The sequence below is a fragment of the Podarcis filfolensis genome (genome assembly GCF_964270895.1).
Source record: "Podarcis filfolensis genome assembly, chromosome: 7".
Taxonomy (NCBI): domain Eukaryota; kingdom Metazoa; phylum Chordata; class Lepidosauria; order Squamata; family Lacertidae; genus Podarcis; species Podarcis filfolensis.
Window position 1 is genome coordinate 55,795,389 of NC_139603.1, and position 16,864 is coordinate 55,812,252.

Sequence of the window (16,864 nt, forward strand, 5' to 3'; positions counted from 1 at the left end):
GGAACAGTTACTGGTACAAGCTGCTGTATTGAAACAAAATCCACCATCAGCTCCAGATATTGCCTTAGCACATACACTGTGAACCTACACACTAAGGAGGATACTAGCCCGCCTCTGTTTTCATAGTGAAAGGTAAGAGGTTATGATAAAACTGGTGAACACTTCAGAATAAAAAAAGATTGCAAGCATATAAACTGTAGAAGTTTATATGCAGATATAGGACATACACGAATTCACATTAAGCTGGTTTTAATCACCAGTTCTGCATAATAAAATAACTAGTGATTTCAAATGGTATAAAGAAGACACAAAAGTGTTATTGAAGAGAAATGTTTTGTTAGCGATTTGGAAAATAATGACTGCACCAGTGAAAAGGTTCTTTTGTACTTTATTGCAACCAATCATTACACAGAAGAAAAAGTTCATCTTTTAAAAGTCCCCGTTACCTTGCCCCCATGGCACACTTGTGTAAACATGAAAATTATGTAATTATAAGCATTTTAAGAACTTGATCACAGCATAATAATTTTCTCACTCCAGCAGTCTAAAAATATATTGTCGCTATTGTACAAAAACACAATCCTATTTTTCTCGCATGTCCTTAAAAATATGGCTTTATAAAAAATTATTGCTCTTCCACTTAGAAATATGCAATTCTTTCATTTTATTTATTCCTTAAATTTATATACCACCCTTCCTCCCCAAGGAGTCAAGGGTGGCAAACCCATCAATGATAAAACAATACTTTGCCTCAATCGGTATTAACAGAACTAGAGGACTATTGCTTCCTGAAAAGTATGAATGGCATGATCCTTCCTGTACAGTCTCCCATTCCCTGCATTGGCCTGGTGTAACGCCTGTGGGTGCACAGCTTGTGGTGGTCAGAACAAGGCTCTGTTATATTTTATGGGAATCATTCATGCACAGATGCAGTACCCATGTGGGAAGGGAATATGCTCACAGAAATCTAGGATATATGCTACATACAAACTATGTAGACCTCTCAATATATTGGATTCCAACCCAAGAAAAATGCATCACATTTCTCCTTACTCATGTTTCTACATTAAAAAAAATTAAATCTAATTATCTCCAAGTGCTGGCTACAGTTCACAAGTCAAAGATTCCACAATAATCCTAGTGAATACCCATTGACTTCAATGCTACTTAGTGTTTCCAACTGATATCTCAGATTAAACTGAGATTATCTTTCTCAGAGCAACAGCATTAAAATGAGAACTATTCCTGAGCCAAAAAAGGATAAAATAATTAAAGTAATGTGAATCTATTGTAATGGAACAGCACCATGCAATAGTTATCTACACCCCTAACTTTTTTTTAAAAAAGTTTACCTTCATTTGTGAGCAAAATAAGGATTTTATTAATAAATACTGATTTATATTTATAATAAGCAATTTTTGGTAAAGAATATTTGTTGAAATTAATCATATTCTGACTCATTAGATAGACTCATCAGATAACTACAACCCTTGCCTCAGAATAATCCCATTTATTTCAGAGGGGCTACTGTTGATTAAGCAGTTGTGGGAATACAGTTTAGGTACTTATGCCTATATAACTGCTGACAAACAGTGCATTACAATGGCAGGTCTAAGGGCAAATGAAAAACAAAAACAAAAAACAATTAAGCCCAAGTGGATTTTCAATGTAAGCTCTGCAAACTTCCAGATTGCTATGGAATTCTTCAGTGTTCATCAGAAGTGGTGGTTACAACAATAATGTTTGTGTGTAGTGTAATTATTTAAGTAATTCTGTAGATATGTCCATCATTAAGGTGTTTGCTACACCTGAACATAGATTAAAGTGAGCTGAGCTCAGCTAGAATAATTATTAACCAACAAGTATAGGTCCAAGCCAAAATTTCACAGCTCTATTTTAGTAGTGTTTGCCATAAAAGAATGTAAATATATCACAATGCTATTTGATCACATTTTAAAACTTTGCTAACTAAGATTGCTTCCAAATTTTAATGTATCCACAGATATATATATATTAAAATCTTAAATCATTTGTTGCTACATTATAAATAGCATATTACAATTATGTGAACGACACATGTAAAATTCAGATACTACTACCTCTTGGTCACTAATAAGGGAGAAAATAAAAACATGTATATTAAAAGCTACAAAATGTTAAAAATGTATATTGGGGTTCTAAATATATGCTAAAGGTATACTAAAATGTGAACTGAGTGCTACACATTTTCAGAGAGTTTCACAAGTGATGCGTAAATAGTTTTTTTGCATCTACAAATTGAATGAAAAGTCTGCATTGACCAGAATATATATTCAGTTTAAAAATAGTGTTCTATTTCTGGCTAATACCATATTAACAACATCTACATGAGATGCAACTTAAATGGGAAAGTCTCCTAGCATCACTTGTGAAACACCTTTAGTGTTTCTCCCTCCACCACAAGTTTCTCAACTGCTTAGTTAATTACGGCATAAAGTCTATAACAAACATCTGTTCCCATTGTGTAGAGAATGGTTTAGGCTGGTCCTCCTGCTGTAGGGACAGTCTTTTTGAAGCTTTAAGTATCTGAAAAAATAAGGGGAGATCTAAATTAGAGGACCAACCATGATACAAATTATTTTTTAAAATATTCTTTATTACTAATATGCAACTTTGTAGCAAAGGAATTTGGTTGTACCTTTTATTAAAACTGTATTAGTTTTAGACACAAAGTTGCTATCTAATAAAGAGGGGAAGCAACAGCAGACCTTCAAGGACAGCCTTTTTGAGCAAAAAAACAAGAATCTCTTCCCCCACATACGCACACCATACATGAGGATGTACCTAGGGGATGGCCAGATTGGCCCCTGCCAAAGTTGCAGGTCCAAGGAAGCGCAGAAATCATACCTCTCCACTCTGGCTCAGAGTGGTAGGAGTCTGCCCACTCTCCTTGCCAAGGGTGCAAGGGAGCCTAGGTATGCCTCTGACCATACATACATATTATGAGCAAAATGCATTACTATAATGAAAGCATACTTGTAGAGTAAGAACTCTCTACTCCCTCGCAATGAGGGCTCGGCCATTCAGTGTTAAGGATGGAAGGGCAGATTTGCTTACACCCCAACACTCTACAATTGCAGTATTTTACTTCTCTGCCTTGCAAGAAGGGTAACTGGCAACCATTCACTTATATGGGAGAAAGTGAAGACATAACATGGAGATAACCCCAGGGTGGAGGCTAAACCAAGCGTTATCTGTCTGCATAGCTCTTCATCTACATGGTTCCATCCTGGGTTGTTATATGTATGTATTTGGAACAGGGCAGAGGAAAATTTATGCTGGTGCATCTGATATAACATCCTGTACAATCCTGTGGGGTCAATTGCAGTTATTGCACATTGGGTGGGCCAAACACACACACAGTTGTGGCCTGTTTCACATTAGACGCAACAGTATGGATAAAGAAAAGGCACTGAATTTGAAGGCAGCGCTAGCCACTTATTACAAAATGGGAGCTACAGTGTGCTTTACTACTATGCCGCTCGCATAGGGACAGGTGCTGCTTGCCCCAATTAAATGGTCATCTGACTTGCTGTGCCTATAGAACTGCTACTTCACATGCTGCAGGAGAGTGCCATGACCACCACACCCAATATAAATTTAACTGGATGAATCTCTATTCTGTTAACGTTGCCCTTATCTTCGCCATCACAATCTTAGCCTTATGTTTGACTCCATCAACTATCCAGTTGCCAAATTCTTTTTATTTTCAAGATGCATTGTCTGCTGCTTACACATTCATAACTTTGTTACAATCACAATTTTTTGTATTCTCTCACTTTCTGTTAGATATTGTCCTCTTCATATCCACCTTCCATTTCTACCTTCCTACTAGAAACAACCTTTCCTTCTCTATTGCTTCTCTCTCCTTTTCAACTCTCTTCTCAACAGCCAAGCCTTTATTTCCAATCCATTCTTTATTCACTTTAAGCTCATCCACAGGCATCCAAAGGATTTTTTCCCCCAGAGGCAGCAGCAAAGCAAATACTCCAAACAAATGTAACTAGTATGAGAGAACAGGCCTACAATTTCTAGAAGACCTAGGCCTGCATCTGATGAACTTACATTCCATATATTCCATCTGTTGCTTCTGATGGCTAGACCTGGCATCCAGACACCTTTTGATGACCACTCAAACCAACAATTATTTCCCTGGCTCAGCTAACCCCCACCAAGCCTTAATTCACACACACAAACAAACAAACAAACAAACAACAACACCAGCACGTCAGAGTAACAACAAAGGTCTATATTTCAGGGTTGTTATAAAGTACTATAACTCCCCATACTTTTCAGCATATTGATATAAACACTGGATTACATTGTGCATACACTCAGCCATAGTGTTCTGCGTCCCCTCCCCTGGCTTGCAGTAAGGATAAAACAATGATAGGTTTTAGCTGCATTGAGATTTCTTTTTTAATGTTGACAAATGGGAAGGGGCACTTTTTTGGTATTAAATAAAACCTGAGTTAGAAAGATCACAAACTCCTCTTTGTTGCTATCTTTTCTTTTTTAGTTGACTCCCCAAACTCAGATACACTAAAATCCTGGATACATGAATGGCTCTCTATGAAGAAGCAACCATTTTTTACATCATAGAAGCCTTAAAAACCATCCAACAAGTTTCTTCACTAGACTCTAGCCCAGGAGTAGTCAACGTAGTATCCTCCAGATGTTGCTGGACAATAACTCCCATCATTCTCAACTATTTGGCATGCTGGCTGCAGCTGATAGGAATTGCAGTCAAACAACATATGAGGATACCATGTTGGCTAGATCTGTTTTCTTAATGCCACTCATTGCTATGACTTCATTCACTGGCAATCATGCTAGTTTACAAAACAAGGAAAACAGTGCTTACATATTTTGCTTCATATCTCTGGTTCAACAATGGTAGCCTTCTTTTTTAGTCAATGAAAACTGGAACTCTGATGATTGTGGCACTTCTGTAGACTTTCCTACTTCCCTTGCAGTCATCCATGAGTTCACCATATCTGCAAATCTAATGTTACCTGATGATCCCCAACTCTATTTTGCAGCAGCAGCATTTATTTCCAGAGTATTTACCACATGCTACTCATTAGTCCACCACTGACTTTTCTTTAGAAATGCCAGATGGATCAAACTTATGTAGCCAAGCATTCTTTTGTCATAGTAACCAACCAGATGCCTATGGGATGCCCAAAAGCATGAACTGCACACAACAGCAATCTCACCACTGTGATTCCCCAAAACTGGGACTCAGAGGTATTTTTTCCCATACTGCTCTTTTAAAATTTAACCTGAGCCCTGCAGGCAAAGGCTTTTATTATCTCAACTATGCCTTGGAATAGTTTTTAGAATATTCCATTTCCCAAAAAACAAAAAGTAGGGTTAAACGCTGAAATAAAAACAAAAAAGAAACAAAGCAATGTGCTTTACAGAAGCCCAAAGCTATGAGTATTTCCATCTACCACTTAAGAATCTGGAAATTTGCAGCTGTGATCAAATCCCTTTGTATTTACTCATTCTGACTCACTAAAAACATACTGAGGAGGGAAATGAAAATGTTAGCACCTGTAATAATGCTTTGGTGCTAATGTAATGCCATCATTTTATGGGATGCAAAGTATCAGTTTAGTGTGTGAGAGGCATGAAATACAAAATCAAATTTCTCCCACATTTGGTGTTGATAAGCAGTCACTGCAGCTGTGTTGCTGGCAATCTTTTCACATCAAAATATTATGTCCCTCTCTGCCAGGAAGTTTAGACTTGTGCCTTTGTGTCAACTCCATTTGACTGACTGTACCTGGTAAGCTGACTGTTTATTCCAAGTTGCAGGCTACAGGTCTCTATTGCCTGCAACGTGTTCCTGAATCCAGATCCTGCCAAGTCATGATACCACATTCTGGGAGTAAGGCAATACTAGATAAAGCAAGGTGAAGGCAAAGCAGACGCAACACATGGTGGGTCTGTGATATGAGCAAGATACAGCAGTGGTTGCAAAGTCCCTTTTTTGCCCTAAACAGAAAAGAAGCCCGACTCAGAAGCTTTCGTAAGGTCAAATGTCAACATATGACCTTTTCTGTCGTGTTGCTGTTAAAGGAGCCTTACCCATGTGAGCCAGAGACTTCCAGAAACAGTAGCAGCCACCACATGCATCTCCTTGGTGGTTATAAACAAACTCTGCGACAGAGATATGTATACCTGCTTTCTTCTCACAATCCAGAGACAGGGCTTGAGAAGACATTTATTATGGATGTGAGTCACTCACTGTTGTTTTCTACACCTTTATTGGATCTTATTAGAAGCTCCTGCAGCCAATCGGAAGCCACGGAAGCTGTGTTGGACGATTGGGTTCCAAAGAACATTTGCAAACCAGAACACTCACTTCTGAGTTTGCGGTGTTCAGGACCCAAAACATTTGAGTCGCAAGGGGGGAAAAAAAGGCTTGGCCAAGCTATAACAAAGGCGGCATTTTTTCATCTCCGCCAAGCTAAGCAGTTGGCTCCTTATCTCTCCCGCCCTGACCTAGCCACTGTGATCCACGCGATGGTCACGTCCAGACTGGATTATTGTAACTCGCTCTACGTGGGGCTGCCCTTGAGACTGACCCAGAAACTCCAGCGGGTGCAGAATGCCGCGGCGAGACTCCTTATGGGCTCTTTGCTGTGAGATCACATTCATCCGGTACTATACCAGCTGCACTGGCTCCCGGTGAAGTACAGGATCAGGTTTAAGGTGCTGGTTTTAACCTTTAAAGCCCTATACAGCCTAGGACCCTCGTACCTATGGGACTGCCTCTCCTGGTATGTCCCACAGAGGAACTTACAGTCTGCAAATAACAACATCCTGAAGGCCCCAGGCCACAGAGAGGTTAGGCTGGCCTCAACTAGAGCCAGGGCTTTCTCGGCTGCGGCTCCAATCTGGTGGAACACTCTGTCACAAGAGACTAGGGCCCTGCGGGACCTGACATCTTTCCGCAGGGCCTGCAAGACAGAGTTGTTCCACCAGGCCTTTGGTCAGGGCGCAGCCTGACTCCCTCCTCTGGCAATCTGCACAGAATTTTGCTTAACGGTTGCCATCAATTTGATTTTAATTAATTTTTATAATGAAATGTTTTTAGAATGTTGGATTATTTGATTGTTGTTAGCCGCCCTGAGCCTGGCTTCGGCTGGGGAGGGCGGGATATAAATAAAATTTATTATTATTATTATTATTATTATTATTATTATTTGCTAGAACCTAAGCCAGCCCACTGTCAGGTGAGGAGCCAGTTTGAGCTGGCACAGCAAAGCAAAAAACAACCCAAAAGTCCAGAGCTTTTGGCCCTTTGCCCTGGATGGGTGGAACTAGTAGAACGTTGAATGTAGCATGGGCTCTGCCACTATAATCATCCCACGAGCCAGGTGACCCCAAGTTAGGGCTGCCTTTTAAAAGCATTTTTAAAAGCTTTTAATTTATTGTAAAATAAATAAGTAGATAAATGAATATAGGCTAATGAACTACGATGTGCATTTCAGTTTCTAAGAAACTGAATTAATAAAATAGTTCTGCTCACGACATATTGTTATATATTGTAACAGAAGTAATCAGAAAAAGTATGTGCCCTGGTGAACAATTCTGGGCACACTCATATATAAGCACCATTACATAAACAGGTTTTAGCATAGTATGACAAAATAATGTACAAACCTGTCTCATGCGGTTGAGCAGTCACATGATCTTCTGTATGTTCTCGGTCATCTATGGTTAACAAGTTGGAAAAACGTATGTTATCTTATACTGTGTATGCCTGTGCTATTATTATTACTAATAATAATTTCTACTAAACAAATTGATACATTTTATATAAACCAAAATATATTCAGGCTGATTTTGTAGTTATACAGACATAATTAAAGAAATAAGATAAATACAAGCTTAAATACTTTTTTAAAAACCAGCAATGATTGCTTGAACTTTAAGGATGATACAGAGCACATAGGTTGTCAAATTGTACATTACAGCATAAGTGTGTGACACAGATATAAAATACAGCATTCTCTTCTCTCTTGTTTTCCCCAAGCATTTTATTTTTAACACGTACATCATAAAATACTCTCTTATTTTTTAAGCCAAATATCTAAATATTTATGAGATTTCAGCTATCATAGCTGGATATTTCAGCTACAGTATTTTCTTTAAAATAGTTTTGACTTCCGAAATGAGCAAACCAAAGAAAATGAGTGGTTTAATGGAGTCATATACCAACACTTGAGTCCTTGAAAACAAACAGATGTTTGTTCCAAAGGCAAGGCAGATTCAACGTAACAGCTATGGTTTGGCAGTGTACTCCATTCTTAAAGATGTATACCCTCTTCCAGTGATATCCATGCATGTCTCCTTAAAGTAACTTTGAAATAGTGAGCTTCAATAAGACAAGAAAAGGCTGTACTAAAGCATGTTCAAGTGCAGAGGATGTCAAAACAAAATTGCTAAGCTGGTTGGTAGAGTGGACTCTGTGATTTTCCCTACCTATGGAGTATGAGATCAAATACAACAGAGGAATGCCCAGCAGACATCCAGGAACCAAAAAGCTCAAGAAGGATAGGTAGCTGACCAATTAGTTCACAGAATCCTCAACTTCAGCTGGAACTTCACATTTAGGAGTGACCTTGGTCTCCACAAAATAGCTGCAAAGCAGCAGGGGTGGGTGGGTGTTATTTGAAACAGTAAAATGGTGGGTAGAATGGAGTGATTAACTTTCATCCTACTTGCTGCTTTTCCCCAGTGACATACACACACATTGAGAAACATGGCTGGGTAAAAAATGGGTGAGAGGAGCGTGTTGCAGGGTAAAAAGAGAGATGGCAAAGAGCCCTTTTCCTACTTTTAATTGCACCCTCCACCGCCACTATGTAGGTGGTCATTCTTGAATTCTAGTATGTATCCCTGAGATTAGTATAATTCAGAGTCTAGACGGCTATGTTATATGGTATGAGAAGGCAAAGGGAAATCAGGTTCACAAATATCCTAGTAACCTTCCTTGCCACACTTGAGACAGGTAGCTTTAAAAATGGGGGACAGGTTTGATCTCTTCTATCTCCTCCTGACAGAGAAACTTAATATTCACTTTTCCCAGCACAGCAAAGAGGTACTAGCAAAAATAGCCTTAATACATTTCTCAGCACTTCTCACAGGACACCTTATGAGTCCACACTGATTTGTGATTATTTGAATTCACAGAAGCAAATGTCAAAGTGACATGCAAATATGTAGTATATAAATACATTCAGAGCTTTTAAGATCCAGATGTCTAAATTTTTATCAATACATTCAGTGGTTAAAAACCATCATCTTATACAATGAAGTTTCTGAGCAGTTCTCTGTCCAGTATTCCTTTTATTCCACACATGAACAGCAGGTAAAAAGTGCTTTCATGAATTAGAGAAAAATAACTTTAATAAAAGTTATACTCTAATTAGTTTCTCCCACCTTGGTTAATTCATGCAAACGTACCTGACTGAACTTGTTCAGTAGCAGAATGTGGAACATCTGCTTCATCTATGGGCACATAAAAATGAATTAGATAACTTGCTGTTAGAGTAGCAACCAAATTAAACTAACAAAAACAACACCTTACAAAGAAAGAGCGCACAAAATTATTCCCTTATATGACAGCTGCAGGACAAATAATGTTTGCACAGAAATGGAGGGCCTAAGTAGCAGCCGTTACTAATGAGTGGATAGGTAAGGTATGGGAATTTGCTTAAATTATTAAACTGACATACTTTTGAGAAAAGAAGAAACAGGTCAAAGACAAAATGACATTATAACAAATTGGATCCTGGCAACTGAGTACTGCTGAAAGAGCTTTTAGCTCTAAAAAGATACCTTGTGGATTTGCAACATCCTAAAATGGGACTATTGTGCTTGAATCATGCTTGTGGGCATCTGGCTGGCCACTGTGAGAAGTGGATAATAGATTGCTCACCTCTTTGGCAAATGACTGTACTGTTGAAATGGTGATGAGATCACACTGGCCTATTTATTCTAAATGTTTGTATGTGATGCCAATAAAGGTTTGATGATGGTGATGAGACGAGGATGCTTGACTAGATGGGCCATTGGCCTGATCCAGTAGAAGCAGGCTCTTATGTTCTTTAATAATTATAATGGTGGTAATGATTATGATTATCATTAACAGCAGAAGCTGCTAATTTATAAAGGTAATTATACACAAATATGGGGAATTTATAGAAATCATGAAAGGATTCTTAGGACTGATTCCTAATAAGATGGAATGAACCATTTTTTATACTCACTTTCATGTGTTTGATCAGTGCTCTCAATTGGCTCTGTTAGATATATAATACATATAATAAATAAATCACAGCCTTTAAAAGACCAAAACTAACAATACAAAGAGGTAACATGTACACAAACTGTAATTTAAGAGCTAGGACCTTTATAAGCAGGAGAAAGAAACCTTACACTTTCTCAGACTCCAAAATACCTATTCAGACAACACAACTGAAAATCCCTTCAAATGTGACAAAATGCCTATGTGGAAAGTATTGCTGTTTAGGAAACAATAAAGTTAGATATAGATTGGTCATCACATGCACACTTCTGTATTTTTCTTAGTGTATGCATGCAGGAATCAATGACTGACTGTGCCTCCATACAATGTAGATACTGTACACAATGTACAGCAAATAATAAAAATACAATAATCACCTTTTCCCTCTCATTATATATCATTTCCCAGAAGTTTTTCACTTTCCTACATTCCCACCACATGTGATAAAAATTTCCTTTTTTTTCTTTACATTTCTAACATTTATTACTTATTTTATACATTTTAGCTAATTTCACAGGAGTAATATACTACCTATACATCATTTTCATCACATTTTCTTTCAAACATCTCCCATTAGGCTGTGCTTTTTCTACAACATTGTTTTCATATTTCAAGCGGACTTGAGATGCCAATATTGCAGCTGCTGCTAAGATGGGCATGTTTATTTAATCCAGCAATAAGCATTAGTTTTGCAGCATAATTCTTCTCACCACCACCACCCCTAGTTAATAAATGAATATATTCATTTCTAGATAAATGATGATAAAATGAATATATGCTTACCTTGCATATTTTCATAATAATGTTCGGATAACAGTTCTCCATCTGAAAAGAGAACAATGTTGTAATATAGTTCACAAGAAAATGTATTCTTTTTTGGCACCTGCTGAAAACATTTTCATTTAGATAAACCTAGCCAGATGTTTAGAAAGTTAGCATGAGTTTTTATTTGTTTTAGTCTATTTTATTGTGGTTTTAACTTTCTGTATGTTTTACATTATGGTTGTAAAAATTTCAGTGATAATTTTATGGTTTTATCTTTTTTTTAACCACTTTGAGGTGTGTTTTTTTCTACAATAAAATGGTATATAAATTTTATGAAACAAACAAAATATTGCTGCAGGCCTCTCTGATTAAGAAAAAAAAAAGAATCCAGGTCCATGCTATGTAAATTAAAGAGAATGACTCCAGACTTTCACAAAAATGTGGTTGGAACTCAGGGGTTTGGGGACAGAATAGATTGATGGAGTAGAGAAGCCAACCAAGGCTGCATTTTGTCAACAACAACAAAAGAAAGAAAAAAGATACAAAACCTGTCATTAGGGTTCTTTTCTACATGTTTATACATAATGTGTAGCTAGACCCTTAGAGAGCATCAATTATAGGAGTTGCATCAAAGGAATCAATGTCTATCACCAACCAGACTCGTGCTGACAGCATTCAGTTTTTCCTGAAATTGCAGATTCTGTCAGCTTCTAGGACAGGCCTGGGGAACCCTACAATTCTATGATTCTATATAGCCTGCAGGCCTAATTGTGCCCTCCAGGCCTCTGCATTAGGCTGCCATTTGGCCCAGCCATACCCATCTACCCTATACTTGATATTATATATAAGGAATGCAGCAGGTAAAAGCCTGGGCTCAGCTTTGCAAGGGGCTCTGCAAGACCATGTGGGTAAAAAATGTCACCCAATGTCACTGTAGCAACTTTGTCCGCAACAACTAAGGTAGAGAACTGTTTAGATCCATTTCCCCATGCCTGTTTGAGAAGAGAACTTTCCTTGCTGTCAGTTCAGTTACAGAGCAAACACATAATTTGCTACTATTTATATGTTCAAAAGTGCAGAATAAATCATTAGATATATATCTTTAGTTCACCTATACGTAACTCATGCAGGACACAACTTGCTCAGTGTGTGCACTAAAACAGCAAAGAAACAGGTAAGGAAAACCATTACTGCCAAGTCATTATTTTTCATAGCCACAGTCAATTTACCTGTATTCTGAGCTTCAATAAATTCTTCATTTTCTAATTCTAAAAAAAATACATAATTAAAAATTAAAAACTGGAATGCTACAATGGTTATGAGTTAATAAAGAAAAAAGTAACAAAATCACAATTTCCTTTGTCAGATTAATTAGCATATATGCTAGAAAAAGACTTGACTACATAAGTTTTTAAAGGACTGTGATTTGCAAAGCAGTTTGTCTTAATCAGTGTGTGTGTGTGAATAGGCACAAGGAATGATTTGCATTTCATTGTCAGTTTTTCAAAACTTTAAAATACAGCTAGAAAAACTGATTCATCTATGGCCCTTTCACACAAGCCAAGCTGTCTGCTGCTTCTTTGAGGTGACATTCTATGTGCATTATATTTACTTACTTACTTACTTACTTACTTACTTACTTACTCATTTACCCATTCATATATAATTTAATCATAAAGTATCCAAGAGGTGAGAAATAGCAAATTATCATAAAAATGATATAATATAAATGTAAAACTGTTCAGCCACGGTAAAATATGGCTGAGTCACACATAGATACCACACATGTGGGTAGGGAAGCAGAAAGCTTTCCCCACAACCCAATCCAGAAATGCAGGCATTAATCAGCTGAGAAAGACATGAGATCAACTCCAACCCATAATTGCAATATTTATACACACAGTACAGCCATACTGTTACAGCAACATGTTATAAATGTGAGGACTTTCAAACGATATTACAAATGAAGTATAAAAACAAATGTCCTGCTCTTAATCACAGTTACTATAAAGTCACACAACATACCATGTTCATCCACATAGTCCTGCTTTTCTGTGTCATGTGAATAATGTTCTGCAAGTAAATAGACTGTTAATGCATGCAATAAATCTACTGTCACATATTATTCTTAAGAATTCACATCTTACTGCTTTTAATCGGCATTTAACTGGGAAGCCAATATAGCAAGCAACGTAGAAGGCAAGGGCAAACTGAGTAGCTCACAATGTCCCAGAGGGCTTGGATACCTGCCTTGTGTAGGTCAAGGTGCATGTGTACAGGCAATGGTGGAGGTATTAATAGAAGGAGTAGAGAAAGGGGAGCAATCTGGGAGGAAGAAAATTGAATAGCCAGAGAGGAGAGCAGAGTGCCACATTAGTTAGAAAAGAAAGAGAAGAATAATCCATTAAAATCACCACCACCACTTCTGGTTCCCTTCCCCTATCAACCATCAAATCAGAGATCACATCTTTTCTATTGACTGAACTGGAAAAGACATGGATCTGGGGCTGTCCAGCATTGCCAGGGATCTGAGGCACTGATACTTATGGATCCTCATAATTTATAATAGGGATTACCTCAAAAGTACCCATCATATACAAGTTGCCTCTGTATACATAGATGTGCTATGTGATTTGTTGGTGGTATTACTGTAAGCATTAATTTGATTGTGGTTTTTCAGGGACCCTTGGTAAAATCATACAAATTCAAGAGGATCTGTTTTAATTCTACTGGATCTGATTTTTTTATTCATACATAAAAGAAAAGTATGTTTGGCTGTGTGTATGCATGTGCTTTCTTTCAATTTGTCTGTTGGGGGCAGGTCTGACCCAGGAAGAGGGGTGAAAAAGGAACCAGAAGGGACAGTACCTACAGCATTCTTTCCAGATGTGCCACAGGCCCAAAAATGTCGGCAACCCCTGCTCTGTTGGGTAACATAACCTGACTTTTAAATTAAGTAGAATCCAACTGTAAAATGCAGGTATTTAGACTTCTGTGTAATACCTGTGTTATGATCCAGAGCATCCTCTAGATTTAGATCTGTGTCATCTGTGGAAGACAGACAAAAATATGTTTTCATTTGTGCAAATCAAAGTACATGTTTCTATACAGCTGGTTGACTGATTGGATGAACGAGGAAGGAATCAGGACTGCACTAGGTCTCCTACAGTCAATTTAACATATTAATCATATATGCAAAGAGGCTTGCACTTCTAAATTCATGTTTTGCAGATTATGTGTTTGAGTCTACGTAAGTTAGCCTTATACGGCAGAATTCAATGGAGCAGTTCCATTCTAAGTTTCTACTTAGAACTACTTAGTTGGATATGGCCCTCTGCATATAGGCATTATAAGATACAACTGTGATATATAAACCAACTACTACTACTTAATAATAATAATAATAATAATAATAATAATAATAATAATAATAATATATTGGTGCATATACCATTTTAGCTTCATAGTGTATAATTTGTATTATGCTCCCATACATCACCATCATTTTCTTAGCATACTAAATCAGTATTTTTAATGTACAAATTGTTCCAAAGCAAAATAGAAATGAGTAATAAAGAACAGGCTTCATGCATCACACATCACTTACAAAAAGCACATGCCCTGACCATCTGACAGTCAGAAGCCATTTCCTCTTTTCATTAGGTTCAATTAAAACCCTTTCTTAAAACAGATAAAGAAGCTATCAAGAGGAACCGCTTTCAAAAATTAATCATCATTCTTCCCCTTGTTTCTTATTACAGCAATTAGGCTTCCAGTTATTATTTTAAGAATATTATTTATAGTTTGAGTCAGTCTTTCAATCAAAGTCCTTAGTCATTGATGGAAATAAAAAAACATTTTTGCCTGTGATCTCACCAAAGATACAGTAGTAATACTATTTGGCTACCTTAAACATAGTATACTAAAGGACGATACATAAATGTCTACTCATTTTCTAACAGCCAGAATTACAATATGTCAGAACTGGAAAAGCACCAAAAAAGATTCTTGGGTAGTCAAAGTCTGGGATATCGCATGCATAATGGAAGTTCACAAATCTGATTTGAAGTGAAAGAGTCAGCAAGAAAATGTTTTTATGGAAGAAACTGAATTTGTTTATTTCTTATTGGAACAAAGTAAAAATATAAGACTGAGTGAATCCATATTATTTGCTGAGGAAAAGTTAATAGTATGAAGTGTAGGTGAAATAGTTAATAAGCAACATAAGATTCTAACTTTTCTTTTTCTTTAGCATTTATAGAAATATTTAACTGTTTGAGAATATGAGTATATAAAAATATTAAAAATGTATTGTAGTATTTTATTAATCTTTTGGTATTAACTGTAACTGCTGCACTGCAATGTATTTCATAAATAAACATATACACAAATTAAAATAATAATTTATAGGAGCACAAGGAGCTTTCACTGCTATATTACAATAAGTATTATTTTTAACCCTCTTCTGGGATGCCTTTTTGTTTCACAGATGGGACATTTTAAATGCACATTGTGCATTTATTTTAAAGATAACAGGAATGCAGTATCAACAGCCTACCAAGACAAAAGACAAGCTTTCCTTGATCTAAACTATGTGCACATTTGCAGTTCCATTGCTCACAAGGTTGGTTAAGCATAGAGAAACAGACACATTCTGTATAACCTATTACTTCTATGTGAATAATAACCAGACAAACCTTGGCCTTCTGGTTCATATGTAGCTTCTTCTGTATGTGCATGATATTCATACGTATCTGAAAATTAGAAGTTCACATTAAATCACAAATAGCTATTAATGCTGTTGTCATGGCTGGAGGGTTTAAATGAGTTAGACTAACTAGTTGCTTGGTCCCTGCTCTTGCCAACCTAGCAGTTCAAAAGCATGAAGTGCAAGTAGATAAATAGGTACCGCTCCGGCGGGAAGGTAAACAGCGTTTCCGTGCACTGCTCTGGTTCGCCTGAAGTGGCTTAGTCATGCTGGCCACATGACCCGGAAGCTGTAGGCCCGCTCCCTCGGCCAGTAAAGCGAGATGAGCGCCACAACCCCAGAGTCGTCCATGACTGGACTTAACAGTCAGGGGTCCCTTTACCTTTAACTCAAGATTGATGGGAAAGAAAGTCACACAACTATAACTGGGAATGCCCAGCTTTTATCAACACTAGCCATAAAAAGTTCGGAGTAGAAAATTTCCCCCCAGGAACAGATTGTCAAAGAAAGTAATAATAGATATTATCTCAAAGCATTTAATAACTAGTCAATAGCAGGATTCTGTGCATGTCAATTCAGAAGCAAGCCCCTTTGCATTCAACAGGACTTGAACTCCAGTGTAGTTTGTGTACAGAATTTAAGCCTAGATGAACTAATGAATGCACATAGATTTCAAGAAGTATTATGAAATATAATATATTTTGATCAGAATATCTTCAAATATTTTGATCTGGCATTTCATTAAACCCCTCTAACATGGGTCCCACTTATATATTTTCTCTCTGATTCTCTATCTTTCTTTTCCTCTCTCCCCTTGCTCTATTTATCTTTATTCTCTATGTATGGGCATTTCATCCCCACTTGTGGGTTTGACTTTTACTGGATTCTCTCTACCCAAACTACAGACAGGCACCTTAATCATGTTCCTCTGCACAGAGCTTCACATAACTGCTGCCTCCGATGTCAGCACCAAAACAGAAATTTATCTGTCACCTCCCAAAAGGACCTCAACCCTGATGGAATCT

The 16,864-nt window shown here is 37.3% G+C and overlaps 1 protein-coding gene across 8 annotated transcripts in view; it reads right to left on the bottom strand.

The window, feature by feature from the left end:
- Window positions 1-16,864, bottom strand: part of ASPH (aspartate beta-hydroxylase) — an 88,252-nt gene that overhangs the window by 32,204 nt on the left and 39,184 nt on the right. For 5 of the 8 annotated variants that reach the window (XM_083623264.1, XM_083623256.1, XM_083623265.1 and 2 more), the window contains 8 exons: window positions 15,829-15,885; window positions 14,135-14,179; window positions 13,157-13,204; window positions 12,361-12,399; window positions 11,150-11,191; window positions 10,329-10,361; window positions 9,523-9,567; window positions 7,717-7,767 (listed from right to left, as the gene is read on the bottom strand). In XM_083623264.1, the coding sequence (XP_083479390.1) occupies window positions 7,717-7,767; window positions 9,523-9,567; window positions 10,329-10,361; window positions 11,150-11,191; window positions 12,361-12,399; window positions 13,157-13,204; window positions 14,135-14,179; window positions 15,829-15,885 (360 nt within the window). Of the gene's footprint in view, window positions 1-371; window positions 2,566-7,716; window positions 7,768-9,522; window positions 9,568-10,328; window positions 10,362-11,149; window positions 11,192-12,360; window positions 12,400-13,156; window positions 13,205-14,134; window positions 14,180-15,828; window positions 15,886-16,864 lie in introns of those variants that run through there. The other 3 variants (XM_083623268.1, XM_083623267.1, XM_083623269.1) reach the window with 1 other exon arrangement.